Below are 17,644 nucleotides of genomic sequence, written 5' to 3' on the forward strand. Positions count from 1 at the left end.
GGGATTTGGGGAAGCTGGGATTTGAGGAAGTTGGGATTTGGGGAAGCTGGGATTTGAGGAAGTTGGGATTTGGGGAAGCCGGGATTTGGGGAGGGCTCTGTGCCCAGCTCATCACCTCCCCAGTGCTGCCTCCTCACAACCCCGGGGTGCCGAGCATCACCGCGCTTCCCGTTCCATCCCGGACCGCAGCCATCCCCCGGCTCACCCTCCCTCTGTCCCTTCCTTTTCCGCAGACGATTCCCTCTACGAATCCCCGGAGCCCATTTTCACCAGCAACAACTCCTGCTGCAGCCTCAGGGTGCCGCCGGCGGCGCTGGCGGTGGTGCCGCTCGTCTGGACGCTCCTGGTCTCGTAGCACCGACACCGACGGGAGCGGCCCGGGCCCGGATCCCGCCCGCCCCGCAAGCCCCGGGTGGTGCCCGGGGAGGGTCGGTGCTGCCGGCGAGGATCTTGTCGCCGCCTGAAGTCCCCGCCGTGGCACGGCCGTCCCGCCGGGAGCGGTGCCCGGCTGTTCCCGGGGATGGATCCCGACTTCCATCCCTGCCCTGCAGCTCGGGCTGTCCCGGCGGGGCGTTGCTTTTTACATTTCTAGACCAAATACAGAGTCCTCGTCCGTCTGGCTTTTTTGGTTTTTGTTTTTTCTTTTTCCTTTTTTTTTTTTTTTTCTTCTTGTTTTGTTTTGTTTTTTTTTAAAAAAAAGAAAAAAATATTTTTATTTTTATTTGTTGTTCCCGTCGGGTCCCCCTTGGTGCCAGACTGACCTGCACGGGCTGGGCTCAGGTCCCTGCTGAGCCCCCATTGTCCCCACGGCGGGCAGAGCCACCGGGAGCCCCGGACACAGCGATGGTGCCAGCGGCTCCGTGGGCACGGACTCCTTCCCAGGACGTCACGGAGCCGGACCCGCCACCCTCGGCCACCCCCTGCCCCAGGCACGGGGGACCTGGACGGACACAGCCCCCTGTGAGCGCTCGGGGGTTCACCCTGTCCCCTCCGCTCGTGTCACAGACGCCACCACCGTCCCCGTGGGACACCGGGCTGGCTCCGTGAGCAGCAGAGGAAACTGGATGCAGCCAAGGAGAGCACTGGGGACACCCGGCATGGGGACACCGGGATGGCCGGCATGGGGACACCGGGATGGCCGGCATGGGGACACCGGGAATGGTCAGAGGAGACAGGGAGCACTGGGATGACCGGCCCGGAGAGCACCGGGGATGCGTGGCCACCGAGGACGGCCGGCACTGGGCGAGCAAGCAGCGGCCAGCGTGGAGAGCACCAGGGACGCCCGGCATGGGAGCAGCAGGAACGGCCAGCACCGGGAGCACCGAGTGGCCACCGGCACGGGGAGCACCGGGAACGGCTGGTGCTGTGGATGAGCGGAACTGGGAGCGCTGGGAAGGGCTGGCGCTGCCAATGGCCGGCACTGTGAAGGCCGGGAATGGCACGGGGAGCACCGCCGGGCGCTGGGAGCCGGCAGGCCGGGCTCGCCCAGCCGTGGCCATCGCTCTGAGGGCGTTGGTGTGTGTGTGTGTGCCGTGGATTTTCCTCCTCCACCCTGCTCCGTGTCCCCCCGATGCTTTGGGGGTACAGGAGCCCCCATGGAGGGGCTGGCGGCCACGTGTGGGACCTTCCTGGTGCTCCCCCATTGTCCCCCGACATTCCAGGGCTGGGCTTGGGGATTTTTCCCTTTTCCTTTGCATTAATTAGTGAATCTCCCACCCCAAACCCCCCGACCCGAGGTTGGCCCTGACCCCAGGGGTGGCAGATCCCCAGGGAGGGGTCACCCCGCAGCCCCGGGGTCTGACCCCTCCTCGCCTTAAATCTGGGGCTGTCCCACCTTGGGGGGGTCTTGTGCCCATCCTGCAGAGCCCCCCCAATTCCCAGGGGGGTCGGTGGTCCCGGGGGACGCTGGAGATGGGCTCAGACCTGGCTGGAGCCGCCCCATTCCGAGCGGATCCCGGCTCCGTCCCTGTACATAAAGCGCTATACTGTGAGCGGTTTTTTTTATGTATTGTTGAGAATGGATTTTATGGAAGGGTTTATCTTATTTTTATTTTATTTTTATTTTTTAGACTAGGAAGCTGGAATCTTGCAATAAGCTCATCTCGACCATCCAAAAAAACAAACAAACAAACAAAAAAAAAACAACAAAAAAAACCACAAAACACCGGAAAAAAATTACAAAAAAAAGAAAATGACCAAAAAAAAATTTAAAAAAAATTAAAAACCGTAATTAAAAAAAGAAAACAAAAACAAAATCGCATTCCCTGCCGTCCCTGTCCCTGTCCCGTGTGTCCAGACCAGGTCGTGGTTCCCGAAGGTGACAAAAGCATTGTGTTTATGGGGGGGGGGATGCGGGGGGCACCCGCCGGGCTCTGACACGGAGCCGGCAGCACCCGCCTGGCCTTCGGTCTGTGTTTTATATATATATAGATTATATATATAAATATCTATATTGTGTACAGCGACTGTGGGAGAGTGGAAGGACGGAGGCGGTGCTGGGGGAGGGCTGGGGGTCCCCTGGAGCAGCCCCCCCTGCCCTCGGCGCTGTCCCCCCAGCCCGTGCTGCTCCCTCGCTCCGTCCTTCCACATTTCCGCTCTCGTCCTCGACGTCGTGCTGATGGTAACCGGATCTCTCACCCCCCATTTGGATTCTGTATTTTTTTATAATAAAATACAAATAAATGTCGTGTGAGGGCCTTGCTTTGAGGAATCACTTTTCCCTCCTCTGTGTCCCCTCCGGTTGTGTCCCCCCGAGGGCTCCGGGGGGTCCACCCTTGCTCCCTGTGCAGCTCCTTTCCCTTGGTACACCAGGGCTCTGCAGCCAGACCTCTCTGCTGGGTGGTGCGTTAATTACGGGAAGGATTTAATTACCCTGTTAATTAATAGTAATGGATATTAAATTAATTAATATGCAATTGTTGATAGTATTTAATTATTGGAGGCTAGGCTGCCTGGCGGGTGGGCGCTCGGGGCTGGCAGCTCCCACAGCCCCGGCTCCTCACCTGCCGCTGCCTCAGTTTCCCCAGGAATGAGACACCAGCAGGTGACATCCTGGCAGGCCACCAAAGCCAGGCCAGGCCGCTCTGAGGTGGCACCAGCAGCATCCTCATCTCTTTTTTCCCTTAAATCCTAAACTTTTTCGGAGCGGCCCGCACGCCTTCCTGGCGTTTTTATTCCAGCATAATTAGCAGCAATAGGAACAACCCGCTGGTAATTAATTGAGGCTCCCACAGCTGATCTGAGCTCTGAAGTTTTGCCACCAGAGGGTGAAAGACTAATTTGGCTTTTTAATAAGGGCCATATGTGTGCCAGGAGCGGGAGCGATGCCACCCACCGCTGGGGACGTGGGTGCCACCTCCAGCTCCGCCGGTGACGGCTCCGCCAGAGGGAACCACCGGTGAAAGAGCCTGGCAGGGATTGACCAAAAAGTGAATTTTTAGACCCTCTCAGGAGGTTTTCTGAGGCCCGGCTCATGATTTTTTTAACGCCGGGAGTTGGAAATAGGGAGGTAAAAATAGCGAATGGGCAGGCGTGAGGCTGAGACGGATCGTCGTTAGTAATTAATGAATGGAGTCGTGGGGCTTTATAGGGCCTGAATGGGATCATTTAGAGCCCGTCTCTCGTGCAGAAACATCGAGGTTTGATGTGAGCAGCAGTGGTGATGGAGAGCTGGGCTGGGCCTGGATGCTCCGTGTGCCGGATCCCGTTGGGCTGAGGGATCCCCATGGCAGTGATATCAGAGCAGGAGTGGAGCTGGGTCATTCCAGCTGAAAACTGGGGCTGATTCCATGGAGTCAGACTGGGAGGTGCCATCCTGCTGCCCACCTGCTCCAGAGCAAAGGCACCGGGACCCCCGGGGGTCCTGAGCCCCCGTGCACCGTTCTGAGGTCTCTGCTCCCGCTGCTCCTCGCTCCCTTTTGGCATTAATTGTTTTTATTTTTCACTTAATCCCCTGGAGGCAGTGGGTGCTCCGTGCTCTGCTGGCCCGTGGAATATCCCACCTGGAGGGACATTCCAGCAGTGCAGATCCCCCAGTCCTGGTGTTGTGTTCCAGGTTTGCACCGTGAGGAGGCTCAGGATGGTCCCCAGTTCCCTCCCTGCCCTGCTCCTCATTCCAGGGGCGTTCAGCCAGGCAGGGCCGATCCCTGCTGGGCTTTCCAGAGGGATTTTCCCACTTTGTGCCGCAGAGGTGCCTGTTCCAGCACGGACACCAGCTGGGCTGGGGGCACCAGCTGGGCTGGGGGCATCACCTGGGCTGGGGGCACCAGCTGGGCTGGGGGCATCACCTGGGCTGGGGGCACCAGCTGGGCTGGGGGCATCACCTGGGCTGGGGGCATCACCTGGGCTGGGGGCACCCTTGGCCACTGTGTGGTTCACGAGGCCGAGCCCTCCCCGGGGCTGCTCGAGGCAGAGCAGGGAGCTGGGAACACCCTGGGATAAAAATCAATTTTCCTCCTGCATCCAGCTTCAATTTGCTCCATTGAAATGAATTCCCAGTGGCCAGGCTGTCCCTTTGCCACCCTTCACAGGGGCTGGTGGGTGCTGCGAGGCTCAGGCTGCTGGCTGGAGCCGGCACAGTGGCCACCGAGGCTGGCTCAGTGGCCACCGAGGCTGGCTCAGTGGCCACCGGCCCCCTCTTAGCAGCAGGGCTGGGGACTCATCCCAGCTCCCCTGTGTCCCGTCCCACGGAGGGGACCACGACATCCCCCAGCACCGTGTGCTCCCCGCGGGCTCACCGGCACCTCCCGGGCTCCGCCACGTCCCTCCAGCAGCTCCGGCGGCGGCTCCTGCCCCTTGTGCAGCTCGCAGGGGATGCGGGATGTCCCCCCTGGCCCTGTGTCCGCTCCGGCTGTCACCGCCGCCCCCTCCCCTCCCCTCCCCTCCCGCCCTTATCTGCTGATAGGTACAAGCGCTACAAGCAGGAGCGCTCCTGTAACAATCTGCCAGCTGCGGAGCACCTGGAGAATCCCAGAGCGGGGGATGATTTATGGAAACAGCGCGGGAGAGGAGAGCGGGGAGGCGAGGAGAGAGCACCGGCTCCCAGCCGGCACCGCCGCTCCTTCCCGGCGGTTCGGGATGCGGGACCGCTCCTTCCCGGCGGTTCGGGATGCGGGGCCGCTCCTTCCCGGCGGTTCGGGATGCGGGACCGCTCCTTCCCGCAGGATCGGGATGCGGATCCGCTCCTTCCCGCAGGATCGGGATGCGGATCCGCTCCTTCCCGGCGGTTCGGGATGCGGAGCCGCTCCTTCCCGGTGGTTCGGGATGCGGATCCGCTCCTTCCCGGCGGTTCGGGATGCGGGGCCGCTCCTTCCCGCAGGATCGGGATGCGGGGCCGCTCCTTCCCGGTGGTTCGGGATGCGGGACCGCTCCTTCCCGGCGGTTCGGGATGCGGGACCGCTCCTTCCCGATGGTTCGGGATGCGGGGCCGCTCCTTCCCGATGGTTCGGGATGCGGATCCGCTCCTTCCCGATGGTTCGGGATGCGGGGCCGCTCCTTCCCGGCGGTTCGGGATGCGGGGCCGCTCCTTCCCGGAGGATCGGGATGCGGGACCGCTCCCTCCAGGCGGGCGGGGGGCTGGTGGGGAAGGCAGGTGAAAGACCCCCGGCCCTTTGTGGCCATGGATTTGCAGGAGCCGGCCCAGCCGGGTGTGTAATTGTGCTCGGCCCTGGCCGCTCGCTCCGGGGCAGGAAATGGAACTTTTCAGGCCTTTGGACATTGGGGTTTGTTCAGCTGTTAATTCCCCCCACCCCGGGGAGAGGAGGGGGCGTGGGGGGCGGAGGGAGGATGGTGGAGGGGTGGGAGGAGGTTACTGCAGCCCCCCGTCCCTGGGGGATTCCTGGGAATCATCGAATCAGCAAATCCCACAACGATTTGGGTGGGAAAGGATATTAAATCCCATCTCATTCCACCCCTTCCGTGGGCAGAGACCCCTTCCACTATCCCAGGTTGCTCCAAGCCCAGTCCAGCCTGACCTTGGACACTTCCAGGGATCCAGGGGCAGCCATGGCTTCTCTGGGAAACCCATTCCAGTGCCTCGCCACTTCACAGGGAGAGATTCCTCCCCAGAATCCCCTGGATGCCACGGGCGAGGGCACCTCAGGAGGTCACCGCGCCTCACCCACCCCCAGGCCACCTTCCCTTCTCCTTTTCCCCCGTTCCAAGCCCAGCCTGGCTGGCGGCAGACACGGCCCCGGTGCCGAGCATCGCCACCGCAGCCCCCCGAGCTTTGCCGGGGAGCGATTTCTCCCCCAGGCGCGGAGCGAGCATCCATTCCCCTCGGAGCTCCTCTCTCGCAAGGTAACCGGCATTATATCCGGACCAATTGCTCCAGCATGATCCTCCTGAATGTTGCACAGCATGTACACGGCGTCTTATGGAAAATACATGCCCCTGGGTGAGCCTTTTAATAGCGCCGGCTCCTGCCCGGGGGGCGGGGGGGCCGCGCTCTGCCACGGCGCTGCCAAGGAATGATTGAAAAGTTGGGGCTCGCCGTAGGAAACCCCCCGCTGCGGGGAACAACGTGTTTTCATTCCCCTACCAGGTAACAAATGAAAAGAATTGCCATGAATGCTAATGGAGAGGGGAGCAGGACGCTGCGGAGGCTGCCGGGGCTGGAGGTGGGGATGAGGTGGGCAGGGATGAGGGGATCCAGCCCCGGGAATGCGGGAGGTGAGGGGGAACCCCCGGGTTTGGCAGGTTGGAGATGATGGAAAACATTCCCTGGCGAGGGGCTGGTGGGTGCTACAGGGAGGATGCTTTAGGGTGCTGGACTAAAATAACTTCTTTTTTGCAACAAAATGCAGCTGAGGGGATTTGTCGGTGCCAGAAATTCCCCTTGGTGAGCTCCCATCCTTGCGGCCATCCCGGTTTTGCTGGAGCTGGTCCTGCCGTGGATGGCACTGCCCCGCACGGGGCTGCTGGGTGCTGCAGGGGGGGATGCTCTGATGCTGCACCAAAATCGCTTCTTTTTGCTACAAAATTCAGCTGAGGGAACACATAAATCCCCGAAATTCCCCTTGAGGGATCTTCCATCCCCGTGAGGACCCCGGTTTCGCAGGCTGGAGCTGGTCACGCCATGGCAAACACCCCCTGGCGCGGGGCTGGTGGGCTCTATGGGGAGGCTGCTCTGACGCTGCACCAAAATCACTTCTTTTTCCAACAAAACGCAGCTGGGGGAGCATAAATCCCCAAAATTCCCAGCTTTCAACCCCAAGGAGCCTGTCCCCGTGTCACAGCCGAGGTGCCATTGAGCCAGTGAAGGGCTGAGCTGTTTGTCACCAGAGCCGGGCTGGGAAGCGGGAGGGTAAACACGGATGAACAGCCTTCACCCGCTCCAGTAAATATTTTATATCCCACACCAAGAAAAGACACTCCTATTTAAATGATTTATCAAGGAAGATCATGTAGAGGTTTCCATAAAATATGTAGGGCTCCTAATCCCGACATCATCAAGCCAAGAGGACCAGAATCATTTATTACCTTCCCAACAGCCGCGCGGCTGCGGGGACACGACTGACAAATAAAAGTGTGTTTACAGCTTTTGGGCTCCTCTGGGGAGAGGTAAATCACGGCGGGGGTGGGAAGGGGAAAGGGAGCCGGAAATGAAGCGGCGATTCTTGTCCGTCAGGGCGGTGTGAGGCTGGGGATGTCACCCGGTGTCACCCGGTGTCACCCGGTGTCCCCCGGTGTCACCCGGTGTCCCCCGTTGCGGCTGGCGCTGGTTCTCCGCTGGGATTTCTGGGGTGAGTGTTGAGTGTGACCGCTCTGGGATGCCCAGATGTGCCCAGATGTTGGTGCACGTTGAGTCTGTCGTGCTCTGTGCCAGGACACACCTGGGATGGGACACTGGCAGATTCGGGGTGGGACCTGCAGGGATGTCACGCTGTTGTTGTGCTCACGTTTCCACTCGGCAGCTGGGAGCCTGGGGGGTGGACACCAGGTACAAACCCCTCTGGGATGCCCAGATGTGCCCAGATGTTCTGCAGCTGGACAGGGATCAGCCAGCTGGGATGGGTTTTCCATGGCCACTGGCAGAATCGGGATGGGGTCACAGGGATCCGGCCTCTTCCCCCTCGGAGCTGGTGCCCACCCATGCTCTCCTCTCATCCTCTGGATCCATTTATGGGGAATTTTTCTCCATCCCCTCAATGATCCCATCTCCCCACCTTTTTCACCCATTAATTGAGGAGTTTCCCCCATTTCCCCAACTTTTTGCCCCTATTTATTGAGATTTCTCCCTCCTCCATTCCTCCGCCACTTCATGATCCCATCAGTGCATCCTTTTGGGTCCGTTCATTGAGATTTTTTTTCCCCATTCACCCAACATTTTTGGTCAATTTATTGAGGATTTCCCCCCAGTCCTCTGCCATTCCATGATCCAATCACTGCATCCTTTTAGGTCCATTCATTAAGGATTTTCCCTCCATCTCCCCATCCTTTTTTACTCATTTATTGAGGCTTTCTCCCCATCCTTTGCCACTCAGTGATCCCATCCCCTCATCCATTTGCATTAATTTATTGATGATCATCCCCCCCATCCTCTGCCACTTGACGACCCCATCTCCCCATCCTTTTTTACCCATTTATTGAAGATTTCCCCCATCTCCCCATCCTTTTTTACCCATTTATTGAGGATTTCTCCCCAATCTCCCCATCCTTTTTTACCCATTTATTGAAGATTTCCCCCATCTCCCCATCCTTTTTATACTCATTTATCAAAGCTTTCCCCCCACCTCCCCAGCCTTTCTCACCCATCCATGGCTGGTTATCACCCCCATCCTCTTCCATCACCCATCGCCCGCCCTCTCCCCGCACCTTTTGGCTCCGGTACCGAGTTTTTCCCCCGGTTCGGCGGCACCACGTTCCCGCCGGGATCCGGGGCACCCCGAGCCGGGCCGCGGGCGCTGGCAGCGGCGGCGATTTGGCCGATTTGGCATTCAGAGGCAGCCGTGGGGCCGGCGCCGCGTTATTAAGGGATTAGCAGGTTGTCTTGGCGCTCAATTGTAGATAAGTGCCGCGGTTTGTATTATCTTTTCACGCTGCACCGCGAAGGATGACAAAGAGACAACATGGGTGTCATGGCCTTCAGCATATCATTAAGGGTAATTTGTCTTGCGGGGAGGGGGAGGCGAAGGGAGAGGGAAGGAGAGGAGGCGAGGGAGGACAGGGAAAGGCAGCCTGGGAGGAGAGAGGGGATTAAAAACTAAGAGAGGAGATTAGGAGTGAAATGGGAACTGTATGGAGAGTCAGCCAGGCGGGGAGAGGCCGTGGCCGGGGAGGGGACGGGGGAGTCACCCTGGGACCGGCTCCGGTGCTGGGGGGCTCAAGAAAAAGCGGGGCTGGCATAGACGAGGCAGGGTGGGGTGGGGGCTGTGCAGACCCTTCCCTTTCCCCCTGCACAGAACCCCAGTCCCTGCCCAGCCTCTGTCACTGTCCATTAATCTAGAGTGAGGAGACGGCTCCAGCTGGGTGCTCCGGGAGGTGGGACACACCCCAGGGAATCCAGGGAATCCAGGGAATCCAGGGAATCCAGGGAATCCATCCCCTCTCCATCACTGACTGACCAGCGCCATCAGCCCTGGGGCTCCGTGGCTCGGTGGCGGCTCCTCGGTGTCACCTGCTCCTTGTGCCGCCCCGCTCCTCGCTGTGACCCTGTTGTAACCCCACTTCTGGCAGCTTCCCCATCCCCCTGTGCCCCACGGCAGCAGCTGCTCCCCCCTCGCCGAGCTCCAGAGGGGAACGAAGTAAAAGGAGGAGCAGCAAGGGGAATTCTCGCAGGCCCGGGCCGGGCTCGCTCCATCGGTCAATCAATCAATCCATAAGGAGCACCGGCGTGGGAATCGATCAGTCGGGGAGATGGCTTTTCATGGGAATGGGAATGTGCGCCTGGAGACAGTCAGACGGAACCGCTCCTGCCACGGTCACTGCCACCGAGGTTTGCGGGAGGAGAGGCCCCGGGCTGGCAGCTCCCGCTCGCCCCGTGCCCCTTCCCAAAACACTCGGGGTGGGTGAATCCGGGTGAATCCCTGCGGGGTGAGGCTGGATCCGGAGGGACGCAGTCGTTCCAGCCCCGAGGGATACCTGGATACCGCCGTGGTCGCCCGGGTGCCACCTCGGTGCCCCATCCTCTCCCTCCACCGCAGGGACCGGGTCTCCGGGGGCTGGGGACGGGGATCCACCCGCACCCCCTCCCTTCCTCCCTCCCTCCCCTTCTGATAATCCTATTTTTGAACCAGGGGATTAGGATCAATACTTCACTCCTAATGCTGTGGTAATACAGTGTTACACCGCCAGCGCCAGTTCCCTGCTGAAACACTTAAGGTAGTTTAAACCCATTTGTGCCGGGGAGTGCCGTGAATCCACAACGAGCTCCTCGCCCGGCCGAGCTGAGCCGGGTGCCAGCCTGGGGCTGCCCGCACGGTGCTGCCCGCGGCCAGTCCTGGCTGCTCCTGGTGGCCCGCGAGGCTTCTGGACCCCAAAAGGGCCACCCCGGGCGAGGGGCTGCGGGCACCGGGGGGCTGCTGTGCCCTTCCCTTGCCCCGGGGGCAGAGGCTGCTCGTCCTGGGGATGCTGCTGATCCCAACGTGCCTCGTGTGGGGATCCCTCGGGGAAGGATCCCTCGTGCAGTGGATCCCTGGTGGCCCCCCAAATTCTGGCTCTGCCCTGGGTGCCCCCAGCTCCGCGTTCTCCCAGCTCTGGGTGTCCCCAGCTCTGTCCCCACAGCAGAGCAGCCCCTGGCTGGCCCTGGGGCTGGGGGATCCCGTCCGTCCTTGGCTCCAGATTGGCCGAAGGGTTTGAGCAGCTCCCGGGGAACAGAAACCAAAACATTTTCATCCCGCGCTAATTCATAATTAGCTCCGTTTTTATTAGGTGCTAATGGAGAGCGGGGATTTGGGATGCCTGGCACAGCTCGGAAATGCTGATTCACCCAGAGACCTCCCTTTCCTCAGACCAGAGCCTGCTTGAGGCAGCTCCTGGTCAAAAATTCCCAGCCCAGCAAACTCCAGGAATATCTCGGGAGCTGAGCGGCGGCTCCGGCAAACACCATCCCTGGGATCCGCGGCACGGAGCGGGCTGTGTCCCCTGCACACAACACTCTGGGGAGCCCCTGTCCCCACCTGGGGACTCTCTGACCCCACCGGGGACTCCCTGACCCCACCGGGGAGTCCCTCACGGGGCCCTTCCCTCCTCTGTTTCCCGGGAATGGGATGCTCGTGGCATCTGGGATAAACTGGTCCCATCCCTCTCACTGGGGAGGATCCAGATCCAGCCCCTCTGCTCCGGGTACTTTTCAATTAAAACAAAATATCCCCTAATAACCCACAGAGGGGTTTTTCTTTCCTTCCCTTTTTAATTTTTTTTTTTTTAAATAAATCTATTATGAGGAGCTTAGAGATGGATGCAAAACCAGCGAGGGACGATTTGAGGATTAGGGATCGGCGTGTCCTGCTGTGACGAGGAAGGACAATCCTGATGGCGTTGGGAAAGGCACACCAAGCCCAGCCAGGCCAGGAAGGGAATAAACGGGATCTAGGGCCGGGAAAAAGCCTCTGGAACGGGGAAGGATTGCTGCATCCAGCAGAGCAGGAGGGGTCTCGGCCGACGGCTCCGGAAGAAGCAGCGAGATCCCAAATCGGCGCCCCCTGCGCCGTTCCAGCCGCTCTCCCAGCGGCTCCAGCCCCCCGCGTCCCGTTTAGCATAAAAGTCATTTTGGTCGGGGACCCCCGGCTGCTGCTCCCTCATTCCCAGGCAAAGGGGCCCCCCCGGGATCGCTGCGCGGGGCGAGCAGCGTTTAACCCCCCCGCCAAGGGGAATTGCCTGCTTCACCGTTTCCCTGACCCCAAAAAGACAATGAAATCGTGCACGAAACTAATAGATTTTAGCCACAGGCCTGCGGAGAGGCGAGAGGAATAAAATACAGATGGAGCCTCGTGCGGCGGGGATGGGAATGGATTCCGAGCGGGAGCCGGGACGTGCCGGGGCTGCCCGGGGTCGGGATGAGGTGATGTCCCCCCAAGTCCATGTGCACCTCACAGCCACGCTCTGGGTGGCTTTTGGGGCCCAATTCTGCGTTTCATGGAAAAAAAAAATCCCTAATTTCTGTCCCGGCTGAGGCGCCCAGCCTGAATTTCGGAGCTCTTTTGGGTGTTTTTTCGGCAGGTTCTGAGCAAAAGCTGCCGGGTGATGGAGCTGGGATGGGGTGGGGACACCTGGGATGGCTCATCCCGTATCCCTGCGGAGCTGGAGCCCTCCGAGGCTGCTCATCCTCCTGCCTTAACGCACCACCTCTATTTATTCTGCTCCTGTAACTGTAAAATTGATTTTCTTGCAACAAGCCTCTCGTCTTTCACCACCCAACGCACCCAAACGCTCCGACATAAGACACTGGCAATTTTTAATTAGTTTCCTTTCTCCCTCCTTCCTCCCCGAGCAGGCATGTGGAACCGGAACAGGGCAGCCTGGAAAGGAGCGGGATCCAGAGGTGACAAAAGCACTTTTTATCCTTGATATGATTATTAATAATACACTCATTTACCTAACGAGGCGGGAGCGCGGGGGGGGGTGGCGCAGGGAGGTGATTAGTGCTTCCTTCAGCTGCAGGGATGGAGGAGCAGCTTTAACCACTGGAATCTTTAAACCTCGGCTTGGAGCAGCTCAGGGGTGCTGCCCCCTCCCCACAACCCCCCCCTAGACCCCAGCCCTGGCTCCATCCCCGCCCTGGCACCGTGTGCTGGGTGCTGCCGGTGTCCCCTGGGTCAGGGGTGGAATTTGTCAGGACCCACCCGAAGGTGACCCCCAACCCTCCCACGTGGGTGACCCCAGCCCAGAATTAACCAGCAAACCCACAGGGCTCATTACACCCCTCTGATAATAAGCCTGGAGTAATTAAAGCCTCGCTGGCTGTGCTGGGGGAGCCCCTCTGCTCTGCCAAGCTCCCCCTGCCCCTCCAGCCGCACAGGGGATGCTGTGAGCCCCCAGTTTGGGGGTCCCACCACCCCGTGCCGAAGCTGCAGCCGGGTGCCAGCGCCACGTGTCCTCTGTCACCACCACCCTGGCCGGAGGTCACAGCCCCGTGTCCCCCCTGTGACCGTCTGGGTGGCAGAGGTGACCGCAGCCCCGAGCATCCCGCTGCGGGAAGGGTCCCCGGGAGCAGGGAAAGGGCAGAGGGGCTGCAGGGAGGGAGCGAAGCCCCTCTGCCCTGGACAGCAGCAGCGCAGGGACGCGTGTGCGCCCCGAGGAGCCACCAGGGAAAAGTTACGGGGATGGGGAGGAGGGGGGAAAAGGGAGAATGAAAGGGGAAAAAAAAAAAAAAAGAAAAAGAAGAAAAAAACGGGAAAAAAGGGCAGGAAAGTCCTGCGGCCTTTTGCCTTGTCAGTTCTCCGTCTGCTGTCACTCAGCCGCCGAATTCTCCTTCAAGTTGTCATAGCGAGGCTGGCGGGGATTATGCCGCGGCTCTGTCCAGAATTGATTCATGTGGAACGCGTGCTTGACGGGCGGAACCGCTGGTGTGAGCGGGAGCCGCTGAGACCCCCGATTTTCCCACCTTCCTCACACAATCTGGTATTGTTTGGCCGCAGCCTTAGTGATCCCTGCGCCGGGGCTGTGACTGACACAGCTTTGAGGCTCTAAGGCGTATTTTGAATTTCTAAAACCTCTCAGGAAGTCCCCGGGGTGCCTTCTGCCATTGTCTTGTTTCTCCTTTCGCCTTTTTCCCTTTCCACCCCGAACCCCTCCTGCATCCCCCACCGCCTCCTCCCCCTTTTTTTTTTGCCCCTTCCTCCCCCTAATTCCAGCCCCTCAATCCCTGACACAACCCGGGGATTTTTTTTTTTTTCCCTTTTCCCCCATGTTTACGCTCCGACTCTCTGCTCAGTCACTTCGCAAACACGATTTAAAAAAAAAAAAAAGTTAAATAAAACAGAGAAAAACTAAATAAAGCTCTAAAAGTTCTCAAATCCTTGATCCGCCACGGAGAAGAAGAGCTTTACTTGTTTGCTTTTAATCAGCTGACACAAACCCCGGGATGTGTTGAAAAATAATAATAGTAGAAATAAATCTTCCGCCGAGTCATAATAGAAATAAATCTTTCACCTAATCTTAATAGAAATAAATCTTTTACCTAATCTTAATGGAAATAAAGCTCTCAGCTAATCTGTGGCTGGCTTGTGTCCATCCCGCTGCCCGTGGTGCTCTGGCTGTCCATCCTCATCCATTCTCATCCATTGTCATCCATCCTCATCCATCCTCATCCATCCCCATCCATCCCCATCCATCCCCACCCGTCCCCACCCATCCCCACTGGGGTCACTCAGAGTGACCATCCCATAGGATCTGGATGAGGAATTTCCCTCTGGACGGAGTTTTCTGACCCAAGGAGAGCAGAGCCCCCGTGCCCCTCCTGGGCCCGGGCTGTTCCCGGTGCAGGGCCGGGCTCTGCCCCGTCCCCATCACGTCCCCCGACCCCTCCGGGCTCGGCACTTTATAACCATTTCCCATTTCCAGTCTTAATCTTATAAGAATGAATTGAGAATGACCAGTGTAAATACACAGGTGCCACTGGGAGCAGAAACCACTCTTTAATCTCGGATATGAAAACAATTCCCTGCTCCGCGCGCTGGCAATCAGCGAGTGCCATCAGCGCCGCGCTCTCCCCGGGAACACGAGAGCTTATAAATATGAATTAGTGCAGAGAAAATCTACTCTCTTACCTAAAGCTAAATGTTATCTGGGTCCCTTTCCAGCAGTGGCTGACATTTCCAGAGTGCTTTTAGTCACATCTGCGGGAAGACAACTCATTTCTTGTCTTAGGGAAAAAAAAAGAAGGAAGAGAGGGAGAAAGGGAAGCGGGAGGAAGTGGAGGAGGATGCAGGGAGATGCTGGGAAAGAGGGAATGCTGGATGCCTGAGCCTCCTCTGGAGAGGGGAGATGCTGGGTGGGCTCTGGGTTGGCTCATTGGGATGAGGATGGAGCGGTTTGGGAAGCTGAAGCCCCGAGGAGGTGGCACAAGGCGGCTCCCAGGTGCCACCTGAGAGAGGCCCTGAAATGTGGGTGCTCCTGGCTGGGGCACTGAGCAGCCCCGGGGTGCCTCGGGGCCCCCCCAACTTACTGGGGCCCTGTTTGGGATGGGACACGAGGAGTGGGGTCCCCAGGCGGCCCCTGGAGCAGTGACAGCATCCAGTGCCTCGGGAACGATGCATCCCACGGGATCCCTGCCCGCAGCCCCGGCACGGAGCCCCTTGGGGTGTCCTGGGTGAGGGGAGACTGGGAGGGGTCCCACCGGGATCCTCGTGTGCCACCTCTTCCCAAAATCCTGCTGGAATCCAGGCAGGGCTGGAGCGGCACCTGTGGAGCTCCCACAGCAGCAGGGTCTGACCCCAGAGGAGGAATCCGTGCTGGGGATGGAGCCGGGAACATCCCTGGGGACACCTGGAAAAGGGGAAGGGACACCCACAGGCAAGGCCCTGCCAGAGCTGGGGAAACTGAGGCACAGCGTGGGAACCAGGGGATCTCCTTGGAAAGATGGGGCATCCCCGGCAGCAGGAGCCTGACCCAGGCTCGGGGTTTGGGGTGCTCCAGCAGCATCCCGGCCTCCAGCACCTCTCCTGCCGCTCTCACCCTCAGCCTCCGGGCTCTCGAGGGACACCCAGAAGAGCCCCAAAGCCCCCCGAAGAGCCCCAAAGCCCCCCGAAGAGCCGGCGATGGGGCAGAAACTTCAACCCCCCGTGCCCGTGCCCGGCTGCGGTGCCGCTCTCCCCGCAAAACGCGTGTGCGAGGGAAGGCTCCAGAGCCCGGCGAGGCTCTAATGGGATGCTTAAGCCGCCTTTTAGGTTTTTAATGAGCGGATCCCGGCAGGAATGCTAAACACGGGCAGGTACAGCCCTGCCTCGCCGGCAGCCGCGCGTGTTCCCGTGTCCTTGTCTGGCTCAAGTGAGCTCTGACCTCATTTGCTTCGCGCCGTTCAATTAACGAGGCGAGCGGCGCTGGGGGGAAGGGGGGGATGCCGGGGGGGTTCACCCCATGTATTAATTTCCATTTTATGTTCCAAACAATTGAGCAGCACATCGGCGGCAGCCGGTCCCTCTCGGGGCCGTTCTCAGACTCCGCTCTGCCCGCGCTGGGATTTGTCCCAGACCCCCAGCCCGGGGGGGTTTGGGGGTTTGGGGGAAGCGTGGGCACCCCGCTCCAGCCTCGCCGTCCTGTTTTCCACCCAGGAAAGGCCCTTTGGGCGTGTTTGGATAATGTCCCTCCATCTTGTGCTTCATCCGGAACGTCGATGGCTGCCAATGATTCAGAAATGATTGGGAAAGGGGCGAGAGAGGGAGAGAAATGTTTCCCGGGATGTTAAAATAGCCACTTCAGGCACCTAAATTTATGCTGCTCAGAAATGGATTTTTAGTCCAGGGTAATGAGAGAACAAAATAATTAATTCCTCTCCCGCAGACAAAAGGTTGGAGGCGCGGATCCAGCCCCACCGTCCCACCAAAGTGGCAGAGAATGGGACAATTCCTGCTGCCAGCGGCTGGATCTGCACCTTGGGAATGTGTCCCTGTGGCTGGGGAGAGCTGCTGCAAAGGGCACCCCCCGCCTCGTGGGGATTTCGGGGTGTTCAGGGGCCGGGGGCTGCCCCATCCGCATCCCCATCCCCCTGGCCAGGCTGGATCCAGCGCCGTGCCCCATCCCGCGCCCACCCACGGGTGTCTGTGGGTGCCCCGGGGGGGCTTGGAGCCCTCGCTAGGAGCCCAATTCTGAGGTTTCCGAAGGGAAGGAGCTGCCTCCCGTCTGCCAACACAGCCCCCCAGCCTTTGGGGATCAACGGGGGGACTGTGCTTGCTCGGGACCGAGTGATAAATATTAATTATGCAAAGCAGCCTCTCCAGCCCACCCTTGTCTCCACAACATTCCAGGACCGGGAGAGACGGAGGCAGAGTCAATTTATTCACGGAGCAGGTCACTCCCTGTACGAACATCCCTTTCAAAAGGGAGTTGCAACTGGAGGAGATCAAGCAGGGCTGAGTTTGCCTCCCTCAGATATGATAAAATATTCTAATAAATACTCGGGGAGCCCATGACAAGGAGAATGTTTCCTGCTGGCGAGACCTTCATGGCGGGGCCTTTTGGGGGGTCTCTTGTTCGTGCTGAGGGATTTGGGGGTTCCTGAAGCATCCTCAGGGCCTGTCTACCCCTCAGTCCCACTGGAGGGGCTCTGTCCTATGGGATGCTCTCCCAATTTCCAATTCTTAATAGAAAAAAACATAAAATTTCCTCGCCTTGGATGTTCATGAGGGATTTCCTGCTCCCTGTGCTGTGGGGGACACAACAAACCATGGGGGCTCCCCGACAGCCTGGGTGGCCTCAGATGCAGGGACAATGGCACCCCAACCCTATCCCCACTCCCACCCTGTTCCTGGCCTCATTTCAGCCCCATCCTCCCTTTCCCAGACAAATCCCACCCCTATCTTCACTCCCATCCCATTCCTGGATTTATTCCATCCCCACTCCCATCCCTGGCCCCATCCAAACACCATCCACCGTCCCAGTCCAGTCCCATCCCATCTCCTTCTCTAATCCCACGTCCATTCCGATTCTCTTCCTGGCCCCAGTCCCAATCCAAGTCTCACCCCGGCCCCATCCCCACTCCCATCCC

At 59.3% G+C, this 17,644-nt stretch overlaps 1 protein-coding gene across 1 annotated transcript in view; it reads left to right on the top strand.

The window, feature by feature from the left end:
• Positions 1-2,180, top strand: part of EFNA2 (ephrin A2) — a 47,179-nt gene extending 44,999 nt beyond the window's left edge. Inside the window, exon 4 of the mRNA XM_015651704.3 lies at positions 234-2,180. Within this exon, the coding sequence (XP_015507190.1) occupies positions 234-355 (122 nt within the window). The 3' untranslated portion in view covers positions 356-2,180. The remainder of the gene's footprint in view (positions 1-233) is intronic.
• The last annotated feature ends 15,464 nt before the right edge of the window (positions 2,181-17,644 follow it).

Source organism: Parus major, chromosome 28 (genome assembly GCF_001522545.3).
Source record: "Parus major isolate Abel chromosome 28, Parus_major1.1, whole genome shotgun sequence".
Lineage (NCBI taxonomy): Eukaryota > Metazoa > Chordata > Aves > Passeriformes > Paridae > Parus > Parus major.